Here is a 26,537-nt window from a genome sequence, read left to right as displayed (position 1 = left end):
ATGTGCCGACTGAAGAAGTCATTGATTTATTTGCTGCCCAAAAAGCCTCTCGGCTCAATATAATATTATAAAACAAGTAAGTAAAGTCTAAAGTCGGGCGGAGCCGACTATATTATACCCTTCACAAATATGAAGACAAACATTTGTGTTACCATCTCAACTACTTAAAATTTGCTGGGAGCTATATAAAAGTTTGCATTTCCAGATGCAAATACTTTTAATGGAAACAATTTTTTGTACTTCTACAAAAACTCTAGAATTAAAATTTAAATCGGCTAACGCCCTGGAATGAAACACAATGTTAGTAAAAAATATGGGAAATATGAAGCGAGAGAAATTTTAATGCAATTGTACAAAAGAGATTTATGTTTTTTTCAGGCGATACATACACTGTTAGTAAAATATGTTTTTCATATGTTTCGATATAAACAAAATGTGTTTCGGGCACAATTTTTAAACACAATATATTTAAGTGCAAACATGTAATGTTCTCAAACTAACACTAAATGTTTGGAACACATATGTTAATATGTTAGAATATATTATGTTTGGGGCATGCATGTTTCATAAAAATTATATGTGTGAATGTAAACATATATAAATTTACAAATTTCGAGTAAACATATATATGTTGTGATATTTTATTCAGAGAGCGACAGAGAGAGAGAGAGAGTATAGATAAAGAAATAGAGATAAAAACCGGGAGGGTTGACGAAAGATATCAAATTAACACAGCGAGAGAATCGAAAGAGAGCAATTTCTGTGAAACCGCTTATATGTTGTTTCGGAAACTGCTTTATGATAAGGCCAAAAATTGTATACGCTTAAGTCTAAATATTATTTAATTTAAGTCTAAATATTATTTAATTTGTGTATATTATAAAATTATTTATGTATGTTTATACTCGACCCCACGTTCTTCCTTTGTTAGAGTTTTTGAATTCCTTCCAAATTATCAAACTTTTATACCAAAACCAGTTTTTTATTACAAAATTGTTATTTTTGCAATAAAAAAATTATATTTTATCCAAAAGCTCAGTCCATTTCGTTTATATCAAGCACTGTTTCTGACTGTAAATCTTTAATAACCCACATTTCGAAGTTTCATTATAAAAATTTATAGTATAAATATAAATAATTAAATTAAAAAAAAAAAAAACAATTGGTGTTTGGTCGGAGCAGGGATTGAACCCACGACCCTTTGCATGTACGGCAGACATGCTAACCACTGCTCCACGTTACCAACACATGTATGTTTCTGTTAAATAATGTTATGTTTGCATGGGCTCGTGGGCGCTGCAAACTATGCTATATAAATGTAACTTATAACGATAATTGTCTTCCGGTGACTATAACAGCTACGTAGCTCAGTGGTAGTGTGTTGGCTTACAAACTGTATGGTCCTCGGTTCGATTCTCCGTCCAGGCGAAAGGTAAAATTTAAAAAAATTATAAAATTGGATAATTTCTTCAACATTATTTGTATTACAGAAAAAGGTGCCAAGAACTAAAAAATTTCGTGGAATGAGCACAATCTTCTTTGGAGAAAATTCTTCCAAGCATATAATATTTTTGGGCTCAAAATGCTTCCTAACATATAATATTTTCTCATATAACAAACATATTAATGTTTCGGCAGTATCCAATAATATATGTGCTTCCTGCAAAATATGTTTGGAACATATGTTAGAGAGGCGATTTTTTTTGAGGGTGTATGTATTCGAGATATAGGACAATTAGAGTAATATTTACAATTTTTGCTACTCAGCAGTGACGATTTTACTAGGATATTGGTTAGATCTCGCCAAGATATGTGGTCAAGTGTGGGTTGTGATATATTATTTGGTCTAGTTAAAACTCATCCGTTCTGTGGAAATTTTGGCATTGCAGTGTGTAGGATATGGCTAAGTGTGAGAATTTTGGCCATATTTGTATTCTCTGAGGAAACTATCCAGTCAATTGGAGGAAAATCCCATTGAAAATGGGTCTAAAATATGAAACAATCTACCATATTTCCCCAACTCTGGTGTACGTATATATGGGAGCTATATACAATCTGAACCAATTTGACTAAATTTGACATGCATAGTTAGAATAATAATTCTGCTATCTATGCGAAATTTCACGTAAATGGGAGTATAACTTTGGCCCCCTGGTCATATGAGTGCATATCTAAATCTGAACCGATTTCAACCAAATTTGCCACAATTACCTATACTACTAAATGTACTCCTTGTGTGAAATTTGAAGCAAATCACGGCAAAACCCTGGATTTTGAGGCCATATAAGTTCAAATCGGACGAAATATATATATGGGAGCTATATCTAAATCTGAATCGATTTTGACCATAGTTGGCACATACAATAGTATCGTTAAAAGTACCGCTTGTGCAAAATTTGAAGTAAGTCAGGGCAAAACTCTGGCTTTTGAGACCATATAAGTCCAAATCGGGCGAAAGATATATATGTGAGCTACATCTAAATCTGAACCGATTTTAACAAAATTTGACACACTTAACGATACTATTAAACGTACCCCTTGTGCAAAATTTGAAGCAAATCACGACAAATCTCTGGCTTTTGTGGCCATATAAATTCAAATCGGACGAAAGATATATGGGAGCTATATCTAAATTTGAACCTATTTCAATCAAAATTACCAAGCATTGGTAGAATGACAATTCTACCCTCTGTGCAAAATTTCACGAAGATCGGTAGTAAACTTTGGCCTCTGTGGTCATATGAGTCTAAATCGGACGAAAGATATATATGGGAGCTATATCTAAATCTGAACCGATTTGGCTGATATTTTGCTAGATTTTTGAGATTCATAAAATATTTGGATGTACGGTATTTTAAGAAAATCTGTTGATAAACACGCTAACTATGACCAAATCGGGGATAAATATATATGGCAGCTATATCTAAATCTGAACCGATTTTTTCCAAAACCAATAGCGATTGTCTCTGTCCCAAGAAACGGCTCTATGCCAAATTTGAGGACGATCGGACTTAAATTGCGAGCTGTACTTTGTGCACAAAATTACATATACAGACAGACGGACGGACGGACGGACGGACGGACAGACAGACAGACATCGCTAAATCGACTCAGAATTTAATTCTAAGCCGATCGGTATACTAAAAGATGGGTCTATGACCACTATTTCTTGGCGTTACATACAAATGCACAAACTTATTATACCCTGTACCACAGTAGTGGTGAAGGGTATAAATATTGTATACATACCTATGCATAAATAAAATTTTCTACACATGAGATTATATGAATATTTTTTTTTTAAGTTGAACCCCCCCCGAATTAAAATCCTGGCTACGGCCTTGCCTATAGACTGCAAGATTGTTGGATGGACGGGCGTTTCGGAATTACCACATTCCTCATCAGCATCCTCTGCTTGCAACAAAACAACCGAATTACCTGAATTATTCTGATAATTGGTTGACAGGGTGGTTCTACGGCATAATATAGTTGAATGGTCACAAAGGTAAAAACTAGAAGTGCCTACATATAATAGGCATTTTTAGTTAATATGGTATAACGATGGACAGCGAGCTGCCACTTAAAACTAACCTAAAAAGAGATACATATATTTAATATATCCCATTGATTTAATTTTTCTACTTGATTTAAATTTATGTTTTTCTACATTTTATTACAGTGAATTAGAGAACATATTAAAGTAAATTATTATGACATCATTTAAAGAGTTTATAAAGTGCCAAAGTACATCACTAAAGACATTCATACATCCCCTATGAGGGAGCCTCAGATTGCAGCTGAATACATTAAGTTCGCTCTTCGCATAACCACAACCCTAAAATACATTCGCCACTTTTGGAAAATGTGGATGTAGCACTTACGGCTCCCTGCCATCCTTTAAGCCCAGCAAAAGTGACAATTCATTTTTATCCTTTTTTAAGTGCTACACTAACATTTTCGTGGTCTGACAATTGTTGTCTCTATCATTTGTTTTTTGCAATGCAATTCAAATTTTCCACGTTTTACATTGCTACTGTCAGTAAAAACAAAACAAATAAATCTACAGCACGAAGTCCATATTCAAGCGAGGAATGGGTTGACATACCATTGGGGGCGGATAGAAAGCAATTTTAGTAATATTGCACTTTTAATGTCACCCCTAAAAAAGTGTATAACTGTTGGCATTTTTCCATTTTGCGTAATGCAATTTCATGGCATGTTCCCAAGTAAGCACTGCTATTTTAAATCAAAGTGGAATATATGTAAAAAAGCATTTTCATGTTAGTTCAGTTCGTGGTTTCGAAGATTTATTTTAGCAGTTATGTGGAACTAGATCGAAACAAGTATTTGTGGCCTTAAGATCGACCGGGCTGAATCCCAAAAATACACCATGAATCAAATATTAAAGATTCCTTTGAAAACTCTACTTGCAAATGGCCACAACTGCAGGTGGATTGCAGAACAGATAGTCTCCCAAGAAGGTCGGTTGAAATTGTATGCAACCCGATGTTAAATTTAAAGTTTCTACATGGACACTACATCTGACTTTGAATTTATAACAACCAATTTCTTTGATTTTTATGTTAATCTTAAACATCTTGCCTGGAAAGTCCCATTCCGAAAGTTCGGATTGCGTAGAAAATTCTACTGAAGACTGTCAGCCACAATCGAATAACGTGGGTTGTGGTAGCTCTTGGCGATGGCACAGTATACATTTTCAAAATTAGCAAAATTTTATTTTTATACCCTCCACCATTGGATGGGGGGTATATTAACTTTGTCATTCCGCTTGTAACACATCGAAATATTGCTCTAAGATCTGAGTCGATCTGAGCATGTCCGTCCGTCTGTTGAAATCACGCTAACTGCCGAACGAAACAAGCTATCGGCTTGAAACTTTGCACAAGTAGTTGTTATTAAGCAAATTTCATCCGATCCGGCTGAAATTTGGTACATGGTGTTAATATATGGTCTCTAATGACCATGCAAAAATTGGTCCACATCGGTCCATAATTATATATAGCCCCCATATAAACCGATCACCAGATTTGACCTCCGGAGCCTCCTGGAAGACCAACATTCATCTGATTCAGTTGAACTTTGGTACGTGGTGTTAATATATGGCCTCAAACACCCATGCAAAGATTGGTCGAAATCGGTCCATAATTATATATAGGCCCTATATAAACCGATCCCCAGATTTGACCTCCGGAGCCTCCAGGAAGACCAACATTCATCTGATTCAGTTGAACTTTGGTACCTGAAGTTAGTATATCGTATACAGCAATGCAGGAATTGGTTCATATCAGTCCATAATTATATATAGCCCCCATATAAACCGATCCCCAGATTTGACCTCCGGTGCCTTGGAAAAGCAAAATTCATCCGATCTGGTTGAAATTTGGTACGTGGTGGTAGTATATGATATTTAACAACTATGCCAAAAGTGGTCCATATCAGTCCATAATAATATATAGCCCCCATATAAACCGATCCCGAGATTTGGTTTTGGAGCCTCTTGGAGGAGCAAATTTCATACGAGTCAGTTGAAATTTGGTACATTGTGCTAGTATATGGCCGTTAACAACCATGCCTAACTAAGTCCATATCGGTCTATAGTTATATATAGCCATCAGATAAATCGATCCCCAATCACACAAAAATTGGTCCATATCAAGTTCATAATTGTATATAGCCCCCATATAAGCGACCCCCATATTTCAATTCTGGCTCTCTACGTATTGTCTAATACATACCACGTATGGCCTAACTCACAATTTAGAAAACAATGTTAAGAAGTTTTAAGATACCACAACCCAAGTAATTCGATTGTCGATGACAGTCTTTCGTAGAAGTTTCTACGCAATCCATGGTGGAGGGTACATAAGATTCGGCCTGGCCGAACTTACGGCCGTATATACTTGTTTGTTCTGCATTTTGCTATATGGATCATTTATTTTTATTTGCAGTTACATGATGTCTGCATTTGTACATTTGATGGACACGATGTAAATATGGAATAATTACTTATTGTTGAAATTGAAAAAAGGGTGTGCAAAAATATATGATGTTTGCTTTGAACGGCATTATAAATACAAATAAACAATGAATTAGTTTATAAATAAATAAAAACAAACAAATAAATTTATTTTTGTGTATCAAGTGGTGTCCTTTTTTCGACGATGAAAAAAGTTTTTTTCAACACATTTTAGGTTGTGACTATGTTCTTTTAACTAGGAGAAAAACATTTTTAATGAATACCATAACATTTTAAATCGTTACCATTGTCTTTTCATTCAAACAAAATTGTTTTTATCAATATAATAACATTTTAGATGAGGACAATTATATTTTTCTTAGAACCATGTTCACTGAGCCAACATGGTTGCAGGTTAAAATGTTATGTTAATGTTGTTTTACTCTTCGAGTATGATTGTGACAATCATGTTTCTCTGTGTGTAATTTGCCGAAATATTTCTTTAGTTACAAAGATATGATGTGTTTTTCAAATTTTATTTCGCCGGAGTCGGAGTGGAGCAAAATTTCGATGATGTACCCTTTACCATGGATTGCGTATAAAGTTCTACTAAAGACTGTCACCTACAATCATATTACTTGGGTGTTACCACTACCCTTTTGGTAAAAAAAGAGGCTTATCTATGGTACATTAGCCTCTGCAGCTATTGATCGATTTATATAGAGGAGAAGCCCAAGAAGTTAAATCGGGAGATAGGTCTATATGGGAGATATACCAAAACATAGACAAAAAGTGGTTGTTATACCTACTGTTCCACTACAGAGTCCTTCGGGCCCACTGTTCGATCACAGAGAACACTGGGCATACTTTTCCATCACAGAGACCTTCGGACCTATGTTACTGGCGAGTAGCCGTAGTAGTAGTTTGCATTATAGTTGACAGTAATACCAAACACCGACCTTGGCCGATTGCCGACCCGACCCTGATCCCGACTATAACGTCACTGCTAACATACACTGCGTTTACAACAGTCAACTGCAGCAACACTAGCTACCGTCTGAAAGCCGAAGAGGTTCACAATCATTTACAAATCGACGAATAAGCAAGTTCCCGATCATCTACAAATCGACGAATACCCAACTTCCCGATCGCCCTCGAACCGAACTACGACCAAACATCCACGTTTCAACGATTGTCAACGCATCATCCACTACCGAGCATAGACGCACCGATGTTCTCCTCCACTACTGATCATAAACGAACGCAACTTCGCTTCAGCTACCGAACATCGATAAACCGACGTTGTCTTCACTACTGATAATTATCGAATATCTATGAGCCGCAATTATCAAATCTCTATGAGTCGGTGAACACATCCATCACCGTTCATCAATAAGCCGAATACTCAATAACCACCGGTTATCAAGAAACCGGCGCACTTATCAACAAACCGAAGCTTCCATCGAATCCCTATCATCAAGCAACCGAAGAATCGGAGAACTTCCGTCTTGTCCACTATCTACGAATCGAATTCCTTTGTCACCTCACGAAGATAGCAGTTGTTGTATCGACGACAATCCTGATCATTTTAGAGAGATTGCCAAATATTGCACAAGTAGATTATAAAATAATTGTTATAAATGAAACTGAATTAATTAATATTTAATTCGAAAGAGGTAAACACTTGTGTTCTTATTCCGAAAAGTTTAGTGGGTGCTTACGGAGACCCTGGAGGCGACTGAGCTTCCCACGTTACACGATTGCATCATTGTTGAAGGCTGTGGAGTGATTACAACATACAAAAAACCCGATATGGTTATCTCGTCTTAGAAATTGTATCTGATTAAGAATGTACTGTTCAACCTATTTATGCATAAATCGTGTGTCCTTATTTTAAGCATTGTGGGTCCTTAAGGTAATCCAGGACAACTACTGGTCTATCTCAGCCTTTGAAAAGACCACGCTATAACGTGATCACAATTGATCATGCAGATCTTCTGATCTTGGGGAGTCGTTCCTACGGGGTCAGGCTATGCACGCCCAGGCTAGTCATTCAAAACTTCAAAGATAACCACTAAATCGCAAAGTGGTTATTTTTGAAGATTTGGTTAAAAAGGATATGATCCTTTAAGTGAGGTCATTATGACCATTTGGCTTTACTTTTTAACGATGTACCTTGGTCTTTATGTTATGTAGTAAACATCCGATTATTTATCTCAAAAAATTAAATCTTTCTTTTATTAACAAAATACCTCTTGTAGAAACGTTTTTTAATATTTGTTCTCAATTTTGAATGCAATCTTAGTTGAATATCCACAACAAATAACTCTGTATGTAGTAAGAATGTAGTGTTTACAATTTTTTTTAATCAAAAAATTTAAGTAATCTCTAGATGGATTATTAGATTGAATAAAAGCTTTCTCTCACAAACCATTAAGCAAGAATATTTAAGAACATACCATATTTTTCTGGAATTTATTGGATGAAAATATGCAAGTGAAAAAATATGAATATCCTTACATAACATAAGTAAGGATATTGTTGTACTTGACAAAGGATGCTTAAGGGATCATAGGTGTTCATTTATATGGAAACAGGTACAATCAGTGAGAATAACAAAATGCAAGGATACAACTTAAACAAGGACGAAAAAGATAAACAAAAATACATTTGTAAAATCACAATTAGGGTTTTCTTTTTCCCGGACTTTTCCCATTCCCGGGAATCCCGGTCAAAGAGAAACCTGCTTCGATGTGGCATACGAGTATATTTAGACATTTGAATAAATTATAAATCACCTAAAGCTACGGTTACAAGGCGCTGTCTGGACAATTACCAATGTTTATTATGTTAATATCTTACATCATCCATAAATCATACTAAAATAAGAAATATTTGCTAATACACAAAATACAAAAAAAAAAAAATACCGTGGTTACAATGGAAGGTTTCTTCCGGTATAGTGGGATTTTTTGTAACATTAACATTGTATGAAAATGAAGTAAAACACAGTCACTATATTCCACTATATGCACATGTTCATGTTCCCAAAATTAATATCCCATTTAAATTTGAAATTAAAGTAAACGTTTCCATTTTCAATAATATTTTGAAATTATGCAATTGCAAAAGTATTTATATAAGTTAAAATGACCTATGCTTTATAACAGGGCTGTGGAGCCGGAGTCGGAGTCGGAGTCTGAAGATTTTGCTGGAGTCGGAGTCGGAGTCGTAAAAATTTTGCTCGACTCCGACTCCGTCTAAACCAAATTTTTTAAAACACTTCACATTTTTGTAACTAAGCAAGTTTTTACGCAAATTAGTTTCCATTGCGTTATTCATTCGATCAATGTACAGCATGATTGTAAATGAAAATCAACTTCCAATTACGGCTATCTTTTGATGTTTCCTAGAATGTTAAACTAGCAGATGGGCTGGATCGATCCATTTTAATACCCGAAATTATTATTTTTTTTTAATTTTATTTTAAGGCCATATGCATATGTGGAATATTGACAGAAAATTTTTTCAAAGTTGCTTTTTATAGAAAATTTTGTCAAAATGTTATTTCTATAAAAAGTTTTGTCAAAATTTTATTTCTATAGCAAATTTCGTCAAAATTTTATTTCTATAAAAAATTTATTCAAATTTTTTTTTACTATATAAATATTTTTTTCTATAGAAAATTTAGTCAATATTTTATTTCTATAGAAAATTGAGTCAAAATTTTATTTCTATTGAATATTTTGCAAAATTTTATTTCTATAGAAAATTTTGCAAAAGTTTGTTTGTTACACAATTTTTTTTAAATTTTATTTCTATTGATATTTTATTTCTATAAAAATTTAAGTCAAAATTTTATTTCTATAGAAAATTTTTTATTAGAAAATTTGGTCAAAATTTTATTTCTATAGAAAATTTTGCCAAAATTTTATAGTAATAAAAAATTTTGTTTTTTTGAAAATTTAGTCAAAATTTTGCTATAGATAATGTTATTTTGTAATATTTTATATTGCTACCCATTTTTTTTTAATTGTATTTCTATTGGTAACTTTTTCAAACTTTTAGTTCTATAAAAATTTTTGCCAAATTTTATTTCTATAAAAATTTTATTCAAAATTTTATTTCTTATATTTGGTCAAAATTTGATTTCTTTAAAAAATTTTGCCAAAATTTTATTTCTATAGAAAATTTAGTCAAAATTTTGTTTCTGTAGAAAATTTTGCAAAATTTTATTTACTAGAGAAAAATTTTTCCAAAATTGTATGCTCACTGATGCTCACTGCTAAGTCAAAAACTTGTAGAAATGACTCAAATTTTCAAATTTTTCAATGTATGAATCATAAATGCATTTTTGCGAAATTGTCTAAACAATTATAAATATTTCCCAAATTTTGCCCGAGATTTTGTAGAAGTCTGATTTGAGATTTTATCAAAATAAAGATCTAAATACAAAGTTGTGCAGAGTATATTATAATCGGCCCGCCCGACTTTAGACTTTCCTTGCATTTTTATTTTTTGTTAAAATTGTGTTACGTCCCATAACGTTAGATTTAAATTTAAAGTACATAGATTTTGTAGAAGTATATACAATTTTGTCTAAATCGATTCAGATTCCAATTCATGCATATGGGAATATAAACCTTTAAATAGCTCGCAACAAATTTAAAGAATTTGAGGTAGTATCAATAATTTTGGTCCACAAATACATATACTGTTGGTATCTTCTCATATTATGATGGGTATTTTTTTTTATAAATATTTCCTTTATTCAGAAATTCATATAAATGAATATGGTTTAGTCTACATAAAATATTAAATTGTCTCAGCGCCGAAATGACTTTATAGAGGCTATTTGGCAACTAATTTAATTTATATCTATGTTAAAAATCACAAATTGATTAATAATTTCATATTTATGTTAAAAGTATTTCCACGTTGTTCAACAAGAATGTCTTTAGATTAATCTTAAAAGTTGATAAACATTGATCACTTTTTAAATGAGGTGGTAAAAGGTTATACTCTGTAGGTCCCGCAAAACTATTTCGCTGCTTAGTCAATTCTAGTCTACATCGAACTGCAGCTAGGTCCATCGACTGCCTAGTGACTCTTTGGGTATATTCAATATTTCTTCGGAAATCAATGGTTCGAAATCCTAACATACTTATAGATTTGCGAACAGAGGTAAGTAGTTTTTGGAGATAAATACCTCTAATTGGAAGCACTTTCTCTCCATATACTTGGTATAAACGCCTTGTCGAATATCTGAGAGGTAAATTAAAAACTATTTTCAATGCTTTATTTTGATAAGATTGTAGACCTTTCAGAGCCAAACTTGATTTCCAGGCATAAACCATAGGGATATACGTTAAATGAGAATGTACTAAAGATTGATATAACAGCATTTTCACGTTGACACTTAATTTATTCTTAAATTTATACAATATTCCAATTCCCGATGAAACCTTCGCCTTCAAACTTTCAATGTGATTCTCCCAGCTTAAGTTTTGACTAAAGTTCATCCCAAGGTATTTAACACAATTTGTTTCCTCTATAACGCTCCCTCCTATGTTTACAGACATTTTTGACTCATTCTGTAAAATGTATGGCCTAAATCGAACAAATTTTGTCTTCTTAGGGTTTAAAACCAATTTATTGACACGCAAAAACTCAGAAAGAATAGATGCGTCGTACTCTATTTGTGTCTGCAAAACCTTTGGGTGATTGTAATTATAAAGTAAGCATATATCGTCCGCAAACATGAATAACTTCCCTCTAAAACCGACATTCTTGATGTCATCTATATATATTTTGAATAATAAAGGCCCAAGAACGCTTCCTTGAGGAACCCCACACAATACCGGGCACTTAGTACTCTTCGCCTCTCCTACCTGTACATATTGTTCCCTACCTTGAAGATATTCCCGAAACAAACCAACTGTGGATGGTGAAAAACCTATACATCTTAATTTCCTTATTAATATTTCGTGGTCCACTAAATCGAACGCTTTCGTGAGATCGAAAAACACCCCGGCGACACCCTTATAACCTGCGTCCAATCCTCTACATATATACTCTACTACACTTGCAACAGCCTCACCTGTTCCCGTATTTCTCTTAAATCCATACTGACGGTCAAAAAGTAGTTTGTTAACCTCAAGGTATTCAGAGAGTTGCTCGAATAAAACCCTTTCAATTAATTTGTCAACAGTTGGCAAAACAGAAACAGGTCTAAAATTTTCAATTTTGTTGTTACCAGTCTCTTTTGGAATCGGAACAATTTTGTGTAATTTCAAACCATTGGGATAATGACATTCCCGAATCATTTTATTAAATAACACAGTGAGCATATTTGCGACCTTATCCTTCCTTGTAGCCAACATTTTCGGTGTAATCCTATCAAATCCTAGGGCTTTATTTGATTTCATATCATCCAGTGCCTCTCTAAATGTATCGTTAGAAACACAATCTAATGTGAAGAGAGTGTCCGCAGGTGAAAGGGAATTAAACATATTGATATCATCATTACTAAAACTCGGTATGCTATCTCTCGTATTCTGAATTATTTTATGAAAATAGTTGTTAAATTTACTAGCTTTATCCTCATCAGAAGTCAAGAGCACATTATTCTCATCAAGTATATCAATAGTCTGACATTTCTTATTCCCGATTTGCTCATTGAGAAAAGCCCACACCTTTCTCCGATCCCCATTAAAGCTGTTAATTTTCCGCTCATAGAAATTATCCATTAATCTCCTACCGCATACTTTAATTACCTTGCTTACTCGTTTCAGACATTCGTGTAAATCTCTGTTATTCTTATTCTTTCTTCTTAGAGACAATAGATTACGTTTATACGCAATTAGAGATTTCAACGATTCTGTCATCCATGGGTTAATTTTCTGTCTGATATTAACGTTTTCCCTTGAGATGGTACAACATTGTCGTTCTGCTACGGAAAGCATATTCATAAAACTCGTGCATAAATCAGATGCATTTGCCGTAATATCAATACTATCTAAATTACTATCAATAAAGTTACCGAATTGCCGATAGTCAAACTTATATGTCTTCCAGATCCTTGTCGCAATATCTTGAAATGCAATATCCAGGACACAAAAAATTATATTGTGATCTGTAAAATTGTTCTGAATGGAATAAACCGAAATCATATCTCTAAGATTACTGAAAGCACAGTCTATACAAGATTTTCCCTCTACCCTGGTTATCAGATCATGACATGAATTCATACTGAATTCAGAATATTTGTTTATCAAACGTCTACTATTCCTAGTAACTTTCAACAAATCTATGTTAAAGTCTCCGACATATATAGTGGGACTATTTCCTGTAATTGTAAGTAAATTGTTCAATTCATCTAAAAATTTTGGTATTACACATTTTTGCGACCTATATAATGAAACTAATTTCAGTGACACGTTATTATATCGCACATCTGGAAGGGAAATTATTATCGAATCTAAGAAATTCTCACTTTTATTAAAAATAACTTCAAATTTAATATCATTTCTAACGTATAAAGTCGTACCACCATGAGCATCACCTCTGATACAATTCACTGAATTATATCCAGGAATTTCATATAAACGAATACATGAATTATCAAACCACGTCTCTTGCACGGAAATGATAGATGGAAGAACAGAAAATTTAGATATTTCATATTTAAATGCATTAAATTTACGAATCGAGGAAATACTTCGAACATTAACAGATGCTATATAAAAATATTTTATAAACTGATCTCTAAAGAAAGTATTAAAAGAGTTTAAATTATTGAAATATATATTATTCATCTCTAAAAGAAAAAAGGGTTTATGTTAAACTGTTATTTAATCGCAAAGTATTAACAAAATTCATATTTGGTTGGTATGCTCATCATCATCATTAAAGTCATCGTCATCATCATCATTATCATAATCAGAATTAATCGGCAATTCATATACATGACTTCTACGGGATACACCACAAGCGGTTTTTTGTAGAATTTCATCAACGTCGTCCATTGTCCTCAAACGAATTGGTTTTGAAGTTAAATCTTTTCTAGCAACAATGTAGCCTCCTTTAGCGTTTATAAATTTGTATCCAACAGATCTGAGAGATTTTGCATGATATAGTAGTTGCAATGTTTCCTTTGACAAATAGTCATTAATGTAAACATTTTTGAAATCTTCGAATTCTCTTAGTTTCTTCTTTTCTCTCAAAAATTTTTCTTTACTCTCATTATCCACAAATTTAACGACTACTGATTTTACGCTTTTATTTTTGTTCCAATTTACAAAATAAGCTTTTTTCACTTTCGCCTCGGAGATATCAACACCTGTTTTTGTTGCTATATCTAGAACTACTTCAACGGCATTCTTCTTATCATTGGTTACACCATTTATTAAACAATCATCCTCGACTCTGGCATCATTGGCAATTTTGACAGATGATCGCAGTTGCTTCACCTCTTCTCTCAAATTTTTATTTTCCTTTTTTAGTGCCTTTATTTCTTTTTCGTTTCTCTTTACTCCTTTTAAAATAGAGTCAAATTGTGATGACAAAAATCTCATAGAATCTTGCATTTCATCCAATTGACTTAATTTCGTTTTAATTTGCGAGATTTCATCCAAATGGATCAGTTTAGATTTTATTTGTGCAATGTCATTCTCGAAAGAGGGATTTGCATTTGGCTCACACAAGTGGCATATGTACTCCAGTGAAATATCTTTGGAGAGATTGTTAAATTGTTTCTTATCCAATTTCGTACATACTGCGTGTAGACTTTTTCCACATTGATCACACTCGATGGAGTCCTCAGTCTCCAATATGTTTATTTTGCAATGTGTACATATTTCTTTCTTTTTGTTTATGATTTTTTTCACGCGACCAGGCATTACTTCAATTTACCCGAGTAGAGAGAATTATTGCTATTTTGTTTATAAATGTCTTTTTATCACTGATTGTCTTATTATATTGGTTTTCTCAATTTATTTGAGATCGATCACTTTATCGCAAAAAAATACTTCTTTTAGCTACAAGGGTTGCCAAACAGGTATTTATAGCATTATTTTATTTATTAAACATTGCCCCAAATTTTAAATAGAGAGTTTAATTGGCATCTAATGTGAAATTAAGACCTTTTTTTGCACACATAAATAAATACGATACTTTATATCGATCCATTTACGGTACCCCCACAATAGAACTACAAATTAGTGGTATTAAAATGAGATTTAGTTATATTACCCGGAGTCGACTCCGGAGTCGGAGTCGAGCTGATGAAAAATGCTGGAGTCGGAGTCGAGCAAAATTGGCTCGACTCCACAGCCCTGCTTTATAAAGGTTTATTTAGTCTACCAGACTATGGAATTTCGGTTTACAGAAATATGACGATACTAAATTAGGAAGAGCAACCTTCTTTTAAAAAATTGGGAGGCGTTAGAATCTGCGCTAGAACCCACGACTGTGTATATCGGACCTGGAAACTACTACTATTATCCCATTTGAATATGGTACAAATAGGATAATTGAATTTCGAAAGTAATTGAAAATGTTTACTTAAATTATTTAATTTCATAGTTAAAAGAAATACTAAACACAATTAAATTATTTTTTATATTCCTCTCTACATAGGCTACATTATACCCCGTTCACATTTGGCTCAAAATCTATTAGATTAGAAATTCCTTATTTACAAAGAAAATGACAGTTGAAAAATATTTAAAGTTGATTTTGGAAGTGTAATGGTGCTAAAAATATTGTTTTATAGTATTTATCCCTCCAGATATTATAAAGAAAACATTCCCGGGAATTTCCGCACTTAATGTGACTCCCATATATATACGTACGCCTGATTTGGATAAATATGGAAGAATATTTCAGATTTCAGAACGAGATTTTACTCTAATTGTGACATATTTGATTCTAACCGGTTCAGATTTTTATAAAGGCTCCATGTAGATCGGATATATGTCCACTGCTAAGCATCAAAAATTGTAAAAATGCCTCAAATTTACCTATACCTCTAATATATATGTATCGTCTGATAAATCATAAATTGTGTCCAATTCGGTTCAGATTTAAATACACACAAAAAAAGATATCTTCAAAATATTTCCAATTAAAAAGTTAATTGAAGCTGAAAACTTTTTCAATTACAAACATTATTCGATACAATTAACTTTTTAATCATACTCGAAACATTAAGTCAATTAAATCAATGATTGAAAATTTTTAAATGTTTAAATAAACAATTAATTGATACAATTAACTTTTTAATCAAATTCATAAGAATAAGTCAGTTAAAAATATTTTTTTAATTTTTAATAAAAATATTAAAATAAAAACACAAATTCACAACACAATTTGTATTTTTATTTTGATAAACACAAAGTTAATTAAGAAAATAAGTTAAAATGTTCGCTGTTTTTATTAAACAATTAATTGTTCCAATTAACAATTTAATTTAAAACTTTAATCATTGTTGATTGCAAAACTCATTTAATTATTTAACTATTTTAATTAAAAAGTTAATTGAAAATTGGATTGAATTTTAACTGAATAAATAAAAAAATAATTGAGTTTTCCAATCAACATCAATTAAATTTTTGATTGAATCAATTGAAAATTTAATTGATTTTTGCCTTCAACATCAATCAAATTTTTAATTATATCAATTAAAAAATTAATTGAAATTTTCAAACCAAATCAATTTATTTTTTAAGCATATATTTTTATTACGTCCATTTAAAACTGTGATTGATACTATCATTATCGTGATTGAAGACATTTTAAGTAAACAAATTATTGGTTCAATTAATTCTGTGATTAACGGCCATTTACATTTAGGCTTTAACTGCCAGTTAACAGAAAGTAACTTGCAAATATCTTCTCTTCAGTTAACTTTAACTGAAAATTTCCAGCAGTTAAACTCCTAACTGGCATATGGAATATATAGACAAGATGACAGATATGTCTCTAGTTCGGTTTAAAAGTTCGTTAGCTAACGTTGCACTAACGGAGCTTCATGAAAATGGGGGTAAATCAGATTTCTTTAATGTGTACAAATAATTATGAATGGATATGGTCATAGAGAGACAAATTTTAACCGTATCGCATGAAATTTGTTCCCCCATGAGAATCCAGAAGTCAAGTTTGGGGGTCGGTTTATATGGGGGCTATATATAACTATAGCCCTATATGAACCAATTTTTGCCTGTATATTAAATTTCAACCGGATAGAATGAAATTTTCTTCTTTAAAAGGCTTCGCAAGCCAAATCTAGGGATCGGCTTTATGTAAAAGTGGTCCGATATGTCCTATTTGCAATACCAACCGAACTACATCACCGAACTACATACCGAACGAAGATTTCTAAAAAATCCCTACAAAATTCCCCAAATTTTTGAAAATTTCCCCACCAACTACCCAAGTCCCCGACTCAAACATTTCGTCTTCACACTCGCAAAAAATTTTACTTGGATCGAAAGATTTTGTCCTTCCCTTAAGGATTTTGATATTGACTCCGAACTAAAGATGCGGCTTCTTTAAAATAAAGATATTTTTTTTTGCGACCTATCTGGCTTTACATCTAGGATCAATAAAATTAAAATTAGGATTCAGATCTCATTTATCGAATTTTCACTGCCAGTTTAAAAATCCAAAATATAACGTATAATACTTCAAAACATAAAATAATCCTCGAAATAAGTTTTAGCCTATAGTTGAAGCGTTTTTATCTTAAATCTGAAGATTCAAAATTTCAGTTAATTTAAGGCCGATTTATTCAAATCAAAAATGTGTTCTTTACTTTAAGGAAAACTTGCCTAAGTTCAAAGACATACAAATTTAACGGAGGGACGCAAATTTGCAAATTTAATGAAACAAAAAAATTTTAAGCAAAGATTATAAACTTCATTTTAATTAAAATTTCATTATTTTAAAGAAATTTGTCCTTAATATTGTGTAAATTGCGCATCCTAAAATTTAGATTGCGTAATCTTTAATATCACATAAATATTTTTTTTCAGTGCATCCCCAAAAAAATATTCCCATTTTGGGAAAAAAATCTCCAATACGGGTAACACTGGCCGTGACCATACAAAAAGTCCAACTATGGGTTTTACATTTATATCCTTCACCATCGCTTCCACATCCTTTATTATACCACAGACCATGGTCATATGGGCTTTCATGCTTATATAAATAGACCGACCATAAGTTGAAAAGTTTATCCTTTCAAATGGTAAAATGTTATTTTCATTTGTCCAAAAATGCCCGGGTAACATTGCTTAGGTTAACTTAGGTTAGGTTGTTTGTACTTACGTGTTTGGAACATTGCGCATTTGACGCACTGTCAAGAAAACAATAATCAGCGTACCATTGCCCAGAACACCCACAATAAAGATGAAGGCAAATAGAACGGGCACAATGTAGGTTTCGGGTCGCATAACATAGGGTACATAGGGGATTTCTGTGGTATTCACCACCATGCTGTTCGTTCCATTGTCATAGGTAGTAGCATTTGTGGCCAGTGTGGTCACTGCTGCTCCAAGAGATGCCACAGTCGTGTTTACAATTGAACCCAACATGGAGGCCATAACTGGAGTGTTCAGGGAGCCACCATCGATGTTGTTGAAATCTGCAACTGCCGTCATGGCAGCTGTCATAGACGAACTTAAGTTATGGCCTTGCTGGACACTTGTAGCGTTATAACGGGTAATGGAATCACTGAAACTATCTCCACCTGAGGCCCCTGTGGGGCTATACTGGGGTATATCTGTCGTTGTATGTGTATGGTATGATGGGTGATATATGGCAGGTGTGCGTGGCCTAACGGAGTATGTGGATGCCGTGGCCTCAAGTGTTTGTGCCACAAACTGCCAAGAGGAATTAAGAAGTATGGCAGTAGTAGACCTCGGACTCGGAATGTCAAATACATCGGAAGTCATCTTAACATTTGCTTCTTTAATCGTTGTTGACTCATTCATATTTGTTTTGTGAATATGGCTGACAGAAAGAGTTTTTTGCTTGACTGAATTCTATTGGCATTAAGGACTTTCTCTATCTAGGCCTTCTATATTTTAATGTTGTTGCCTTTCTTCCGGTGGCTAAAGTTCTCCCAGGAGAATAATAAATTCAACATGACCACACTTGAGGTTGAGCATTTCCGTTTTTAGATTTTACTTTGTCTGTATTCTTGTCCTGGTGAAAAAAGTTCCTTTTCAAGGTCTTTGTGCCCTTGTTCATCAGTAAGTATTTTTATCCTTTTCTATGCATTTTAATTAATTACAATTTTATACAATTTTAACATTAATTATTTAACTTTTGGAATTTAATGCTTGATGTTAACATTGGCGATATAATATTCAGCTATTTGGTGCCTTTATTTTCTGGAAAAAAAAAAAAAAACAAAAAAACGCTGAAAGGATACAACAAGAAAAGGATAATTATTATAAATGAAAGACTTTCGTTTACAAAATCTTTTTTAGTTGCAATTATTAAGAGTCCCTGGTGGAAGATATGGAAAAAAGATAATTAAACTTCGAAGTAATTTTTACACCCAAAAAAGTTTTTTTTAGTAAACAATGCAGGAAAATCTGCTATCACAGAGTCAGGGAAGGAGAAATATAACATAGTGGTCCAGGGATTTTGACCTTTCGTTGTTATATCGATATATAAAATTGTGCAAAAAATAAAAGTTTAAAAAATCCGTTGTTGTTATTTTAATATTGAAAATTTCAAAAATTATTTTGTATTTATTTATATCCACAACCATCGAATGGTGATGTGGCTATAATAATCCAGGAAAAAAATTGGAAGTTGTTTCACAACCCCCCACATCGTCCCTTTGATAGTCCTTTTGGACAAGTCTAAGAAAGCATGGAATTGGATTATTTTAAGTGAACATGTAAATTTTGGAGAACTAAATTTCTCGAAGAACAAATAGCAAATCAATAAAAAGTAAAAAGAATAATAAAAAAAATTAATTTCATCCCCTTCATCATGAATATATCCATGAAATATTTACTGTGTGTAGTCGATGTTCTACCAATCCATGTTGGTGGGTATAAAAATGTTCGCTGAAATATTTGCATAATTTCAGACTGTACACATGTCCGCTTTTAAGCTTTATATAGTATTGGACCCGTAAACTGGATTATTTATTTAGGCACCAATTAGTGACACAAAAGTAGCAAAAGTGCCACGCTCTCTGTTCTATTGCAAATATTGGTGCTGATAACATTCTGAATCGATATAAATAAATCATGTGCAAACAAATGTTTCTTCAAACCAAATGAAACGCTTTGTTTTTACATATATTCCAAAATTGTTCAGAAAAAAAGATGTTCGACATTAAATCCCAGCAAACAGATTTGAAAGTCGTTCTAACGGCACAACTTTAAAAGCACTTCCAGAAATGTCCCCCAAAGATTATCTTTATTTTAAATACACAGGAAGTTCTGTTAATTCAATTTTTTATAACTGGACTTTCATATCTTTAATGGGTATTTTTAATTTGTTTTTGTTCAATAGGATAAAAACACAGTAAGAATTAACCCTTATATTATGTGGGAATGTAATTAAAAGTTCTTACCACTCAGCATGAATTTAGTATATGTCAACAAGCCATGCACTGAGTAGTAAGAACTTTTATTTATACTCCAACAGTAAGAAATACGATTGTGATAAATGTTACTTGGGTCACCAAATGACCCCAACATAGTATAAGGGTTAATACAATGCTACAAATTCTAGAATTCTAGAAAAATTGCGAATTTTCGAAAATATTTGAGGTCAAACATTACAGACAAGCGTTAGAATGCATTAACAATTATAAAAATTATTAATTTGGCAAAATGTTACAAAACTATTTAATTCCAATGACAAGCCCACGTTAAATTCATCACTTCTGCGCCAATTTCGCACCACTTCCGAATCACAAACTAACATTTTCACTACTAAGGGCTACAATGCTACAAATTATAGATTTCGAGAAAAACTGCGAATTTTCGAAAATATTTGACTATAACAAGCCCACGTTAAATTCATCGCTTCTGCACAAATTGTGCACCACTTCAGAATCAAAAAAGAACATTTTCACTACTTTTTTGGCGACACTTTTTTTGCTGGGATACTTTTATATTAAATTTTTACTATGATTCTTCAAAATGTGTCTTATCAAAGACTGAAAGTCAGAAAATAACAGTGCTTGATATAATCGAAATGGACTATGTTGTTGGATCAAAAATTATTTTTTTTATGGAAAAATAAAAATTTTGTAACAAAAAAAAAAAAAAAAAAAATATGTTAATTGAAGTTTGAAATTTTCGAAGTAATTAAATCAAAATCTATATACGGCCGTAAGTTCGACCAGGCCGAATCTTATGTACCCTCCACCATGGATTGCGTACAAACTTGTACTAAAGACTGTCATCCTCAATCGAATTTCTTGAGCTGCGGTAACACATGCGGATGACAAGGTATCTTAAAACTTCTTAACATCGTCTTCTAAATTGTAAGTTAGTGAGGGGTATATATTACACAAAACAAGGCCGATTCATAATGTATATAATTCAGTTTGATAAATTTTTTTATAGAAATAAAATGTTGACAAAATTTTGTATAGAAATAAAATTTGACAAAATTTTGTATAGAAATAAAATTTTGACAAAATTTTCTATAGAAATAAAATTTGACAAAATTTCGTATAGAAATACAATTTAGACAAAATTTTGTATAGAAATAAAATTTTGACAACATTTTCTATAGAAATAAAATTTTGACAAAATTTTCTATAGAAATAAATTTTTGCCAAAATTTTATGTATAAAATAAATTTTTGCCAAAATTTTATGTATAAAATAAAATTTTGACAAAATTTTCTACAGAAATGAAATTTTGGTAGATTATTTTTGCGATTTGGACCAATTTTTGTGTGATTGGCCGTCGGCTCTATATAACTATATACCGATATGGATCAATTTTTGCATGGCTGTTAGCGGCCCTATACTAGCGCAATGTACCAAATTTCAAACGAATCGAATGAATTTTGCTCCTCCAAGAGGTTCCGGAGGTCAAATCTGGGTATCGATTTATATGGGGGCTATATATAATTATGGACCGATATGGATCAATTTTTGCATGGTTGTTAGAGACCATATACTAACACCACGTACCAAATTTCAACCGTATTGGATGAAGAGGCTTTGGAGGTCAAATCTGGGGATCGGTTTATATCGGGGCTATATATAATTATAGACCGATATGGACAAATTTTTACATGGTTATTAGAGACCATATACTAACACCACGTACCAAATTTCAACCGGATTGGATGACGATTGCTCCTTCAAGAGGTCCCGGAGGTCAAATCTGGGTATCGATTTATATGGGGGCTATATATAATTATAGACCGATATGGACAAATTTTTACATGGTTATTAGAGACCATATACTAACACCACGTACCAAATTTCAACCGGATTGGATGAAGATTGCTCCTTCAAGAGGTCCCGGAGGTCAAATCTAGGTATCGATTTATATGGGGGCTATATATAATTATGGACCGATATGGATCAATTTTTGCATGGTTATTAGAGACCATATATTAACACCACGTACCAAATTTCAACCGAATCAGATGAATTTTGCTCCTCCAAGAGGTTCCGGAGGTCAAATCTGGGTATCGATTTATATGGGGGCTATATATAATTATGGACCGATATGGATCAATTTTAGCATGGTTATTAGAGACCATATAAAGGGTGATTTGTTAAGAGCTTGATAACTTTTTTTAAAAAAAAAAACGCATAAAATTTGCAAAATCTCATCGGTTCTTTATTTGAAACGTTAGATTGGTCCATGACATTTACTTTTTGAAGATAATTTCATTTAAATGTTGACCGCGGCTGCGTCTTAGGTGGTCCATTCGGAAAGTCCAATTTTGGGCAACTTTTTCGAGCATTTCGGCCGGAATAGCCCGAATTTCTTCGGAAATGTTGTCTTCCAAAGCTGGAATAGTTGCTGGCTTATTTCTGTAGACTTTAAACTTGACGTAGCCCCACAAAAAATAGTCTAAAGGCGTCAAATCGCATGATCTTGGTGGCCAACTTACCGGTCCATTTCTTGAGATGAATTGTTCTCCGAAGTTTTCCCTCAAAATGGCCATAGAATCGCGAGCTGTGTGGCATGTAGCGCCATCTTGTTGAAACCACATGTCAACCAAGTTCAGTTCTTCCATTTTTGGCAACAAAAAGTTTGTTAGCATCGAACGATAGCGATCGCCATTCACCGTAACGTTGCGTCCAACAGCATCTTTGAAAAAATACGGTCCAATGATTCCACCAGCGTACAAACCACACCAAACAGTGCATTTTTCGGGATGCATGGGCAGTTCTTGAACGGCTTCTGGTTGCTCTTCACTCCAAATGCGGCAATTTTGCTTATTTACGTAGCCATTCAACCAGAAATGAGCCTCATCGCTGAACAAAATTTGTCGATAAAATAGCGGATTTTCTGCCACTGATTTTGGTAATAAAATTCAATGATTTGCAAGCGTTGCTCGTTAGTAAGTCTATTCATGATGAAATGTCAAAGCATACTGAGCATCTTTCTCTTTGACACCATGTCTGAAATCCCACGTGATCTGTCAAATACTAATGCATGAAAATCCTAACCTCAAAAGAATCACCCTTTACTTACACCACGTACCAAATTTCAACCGGATCGGATGAATTTTGCTACTCCAAGAATCTCTGGAGGTCAAATCTGGGGATCGGTTTATATGGGAGCTATATATAATTATAGACCGATATGGATCAATTTTTGCATGGTTGTTAGAGACCATATACTAACACCACGTACCAAATTTCAACCGGATCGGATGATTTTTGCTCCTTCAAGAGGCTCCGGAGGTCAAATCTGGGGATCGGTTTATATGGGGGCTATATATAATTATGCACCGATATAGACCAATTTTTGGTCCATTGGTTATTAGAGACCACATACTAACACTTCGTTCCAAATTTCAATCGTATAGGATGAATTTTGCTCCTTCAAGAGTCTCCGGAGGTCAAATCTGGGGATCGGTTTATAAGGGGGCTATACGCATAAGTGTTCCAATATGGCCCATTTGCAATACCATCCGACCTACATCAATAACAACTACTGGTGCCAAGTTTCAAGTCGATAGCTTGCTGAATTTTGACGACATTATAATAAACCTATTTGACGAAGCTTTATAATATAACAAGAATTTTGGTAACATTTATGTAAACGTTTCCTTAATCATCGATATCCTCATTATGAAAAACATACATAATTATTATCCCCATTATTGGATCTATTACATTTTTGTTTTAATTTTTTAATTTGGAACATTAAAACTTTCTCTTTCTGCGTTGATTTAAATTATATATTATATAAACAACAATTTCGAAAAGATTAAAATGCGATTTCCATTTGGTTTCCCTCAATTGCACATTGTGTGAATGCAATGGTGAATTTTAAAAGTTTTTCTCATACCCGCATTGATTTCTGGCATTAATGCAGAGGTTTATTTTGCAGGAAAATATGTCACGTAGCAATTATGTGAATGTAGCACCATAGTTAAGACATGTGAGACATGATTAAATTTGAAGATAACTTTGTCATATCCATTAAAGTGCAAATACAGTGACACCTCACTGAAGTGGATGCAGTCGCTTAAATTTTGTCCACATATGGGGGTGTCCACGTAAGAGAGATTCATTTGAATGTGATAATGTACCAAGCGTGTTACGAAAGTTCTCATCTTTTGAGAGGTTTGCATAATTGAGAGATTTCACTGTATAGGCACGATGAGTTTTTTTTCAGAAAATTTAAACTTATGTCATGGAAAACCAATTGGATGTTAAATTTTAATCGTGTTGCCATAATTTGAGCAAATGGATTCATTATTAATTTGTAATTTTTGACTTGCCTTCCAATTTCCCTGTTCATTAACAGGTTGGCTGATAAGTTCCCGGTCTGACACATGGATGGCGTCGCTAGTATTAAATGCATATTATTTTTATATAGTACCAACCTTCAAATGATTCGTGTCAAAATTTGACGTCTGTAAGTCAATTAGTTTGTGAGATAGAGCGTCTTTTGTGAAGCAACTTTTATTATTGTGAAAAAATGGGAAAAAAGGAATTTCGTTTTTTGATAAAATACTGTTTTCTGAAGGGAAAAAATACGATGGAAGCAAAAACTTGGCTTGATAATGAGTTTCCGGACTCTGCCCCAGGGAAATCAACAATAATTGATTGGTATGCAGGACGGAGGACGGTGAACGCAATGGACGCCCGAAAGAGGTGGTTACCGACGAAAACATCAAAAAAATCCACAAAATGATTTTGAATGACCGTAAAATGAAGTTGATCGAGATAGCAGAGCCCTTAAAGATATCAAAGGAACGTGTTGGTCATATCATTCATCAATATTTGGATATGCGGAAGCTCTGTGTAAAATGGGTGCCGCGCGAGCTCACATTTGACCAAAAACAACAATGTGTTAATGATTCTGAGCAGTGTTTGCAGCTGTTAACTCGTAATACACCCGCGTTTTTCCGTCGATATGTGACAATGGATGAAACATGGCTCCATCACTACAATCCTACGAGTCCAATCGACAGTCGGCTTATTGGACAGCGACCGGTGAACCGTCTCCGCAGCGTGGAAAGACTCAAAAGTCCGCTGGCAAAGTAATGACCTCTGTTTTTTGGGATGCGCATGGAATAATGTTTATCGATTATCTTGAGAAGGGAAAAACCATCAACAGTGACTATTATATGGCGTTATTGGAGCGTTTGAAGGTCGAAATCGCGACAAAACGGCCCCATATGAAGAAGAAAAAAGTGTTGTTCCACCAAGACAACGCACCGTGCCACAAGTCATTGAGAACGATGGCAAAAATTCATGAATTAGGCTTCGAATTGCTTCCCCACCCACCGTATTCTCCAGATATGGCCTCCAGCGACTTTTTCTTGTTCTCAGACCTCAAAAGGATGCTTGCTGGGAAAAAATTTGGCTGCAATGAAGAGGTGATCGCCGAAACTGAGGCCTATTTTGAGGCAAAACCGAAGGAGTACTACCAAAATGGTATCAAAAAATTGGAAGGTCGTTATAATCGTTGTATCGCTCTTGAAGGGAACTATGTTGAATAATAAAAACGAATTTTGACAAAAAAAAAATGTTTTTCTTTGTTAGACCGGGGACTTATCAGCCAACCTGTTATGAATAATAATTAGTATAGGTAGAAATTACATAAAATCTCATAATATAGTCAGCTTACAAATTAAAATTAAACGTTTGTGGCTTTAGAATAGATTTTAATATGTCCGCAAAGGGTAATGAGTTTGTAAACAAGTATATACGGCATTAAGTTTGGGCAGGCCGAATGCATCCTCCAACATGGATTGCATAAAGGGTGATACGGTCAAAATTTGGTCAATATAAACTTGACGTATTTCTTTCAATTTTGCATTTAAAAAACCTGAACACCCCTCATTTTGAAGATGTGTGTGTGTAGAA

At 33.4% G+C, this 26,537-nt stretch overlaps 1 protein-coding gene across 1 annotated transcript in view; it reads right to left on the bottom strand.

Moving 5' to 3' along the window:
- The window catches only part of CCHa1-R (CCHamide-1 receptor), a 108,389-nt gene extending 89,221 nt beyond the window's left edge, over positions 1-19,168 (bottom strand). Inside the window, exon 1 of the mRNA XM_075312131.1 lies at positions 18,308-19,168. Within this exon, the coding sequence (XP_075168246.1) occupies positions 18,308-18,972 (665 nt within the window). The 5' untranslated portion in view covers positions 18,973-19,168. The remainder of the gene's footprint in view (positions 1-18,307) is intronic.
- Positions 19,169-26,537: the final 7,369 nt, after the last annotated feature.

This window comes from Haematobia irritans, chromosome 5 (genome assembly GCF_050003625.1).
Source record: "Haematobia irritans isolate KBUSLIRL chromosome 5, ASM5000362v1, whole genome shotgun sequence".
Lineage (NCBI taxonomy): Eukaryota > Metazoa > Arthropoda > Insecta > Diptera > Muscidae > Haematobia > Haematobia irritans.
This window is presented reverse-complemented; position numbering and strand designations above follow the sequence as displayed.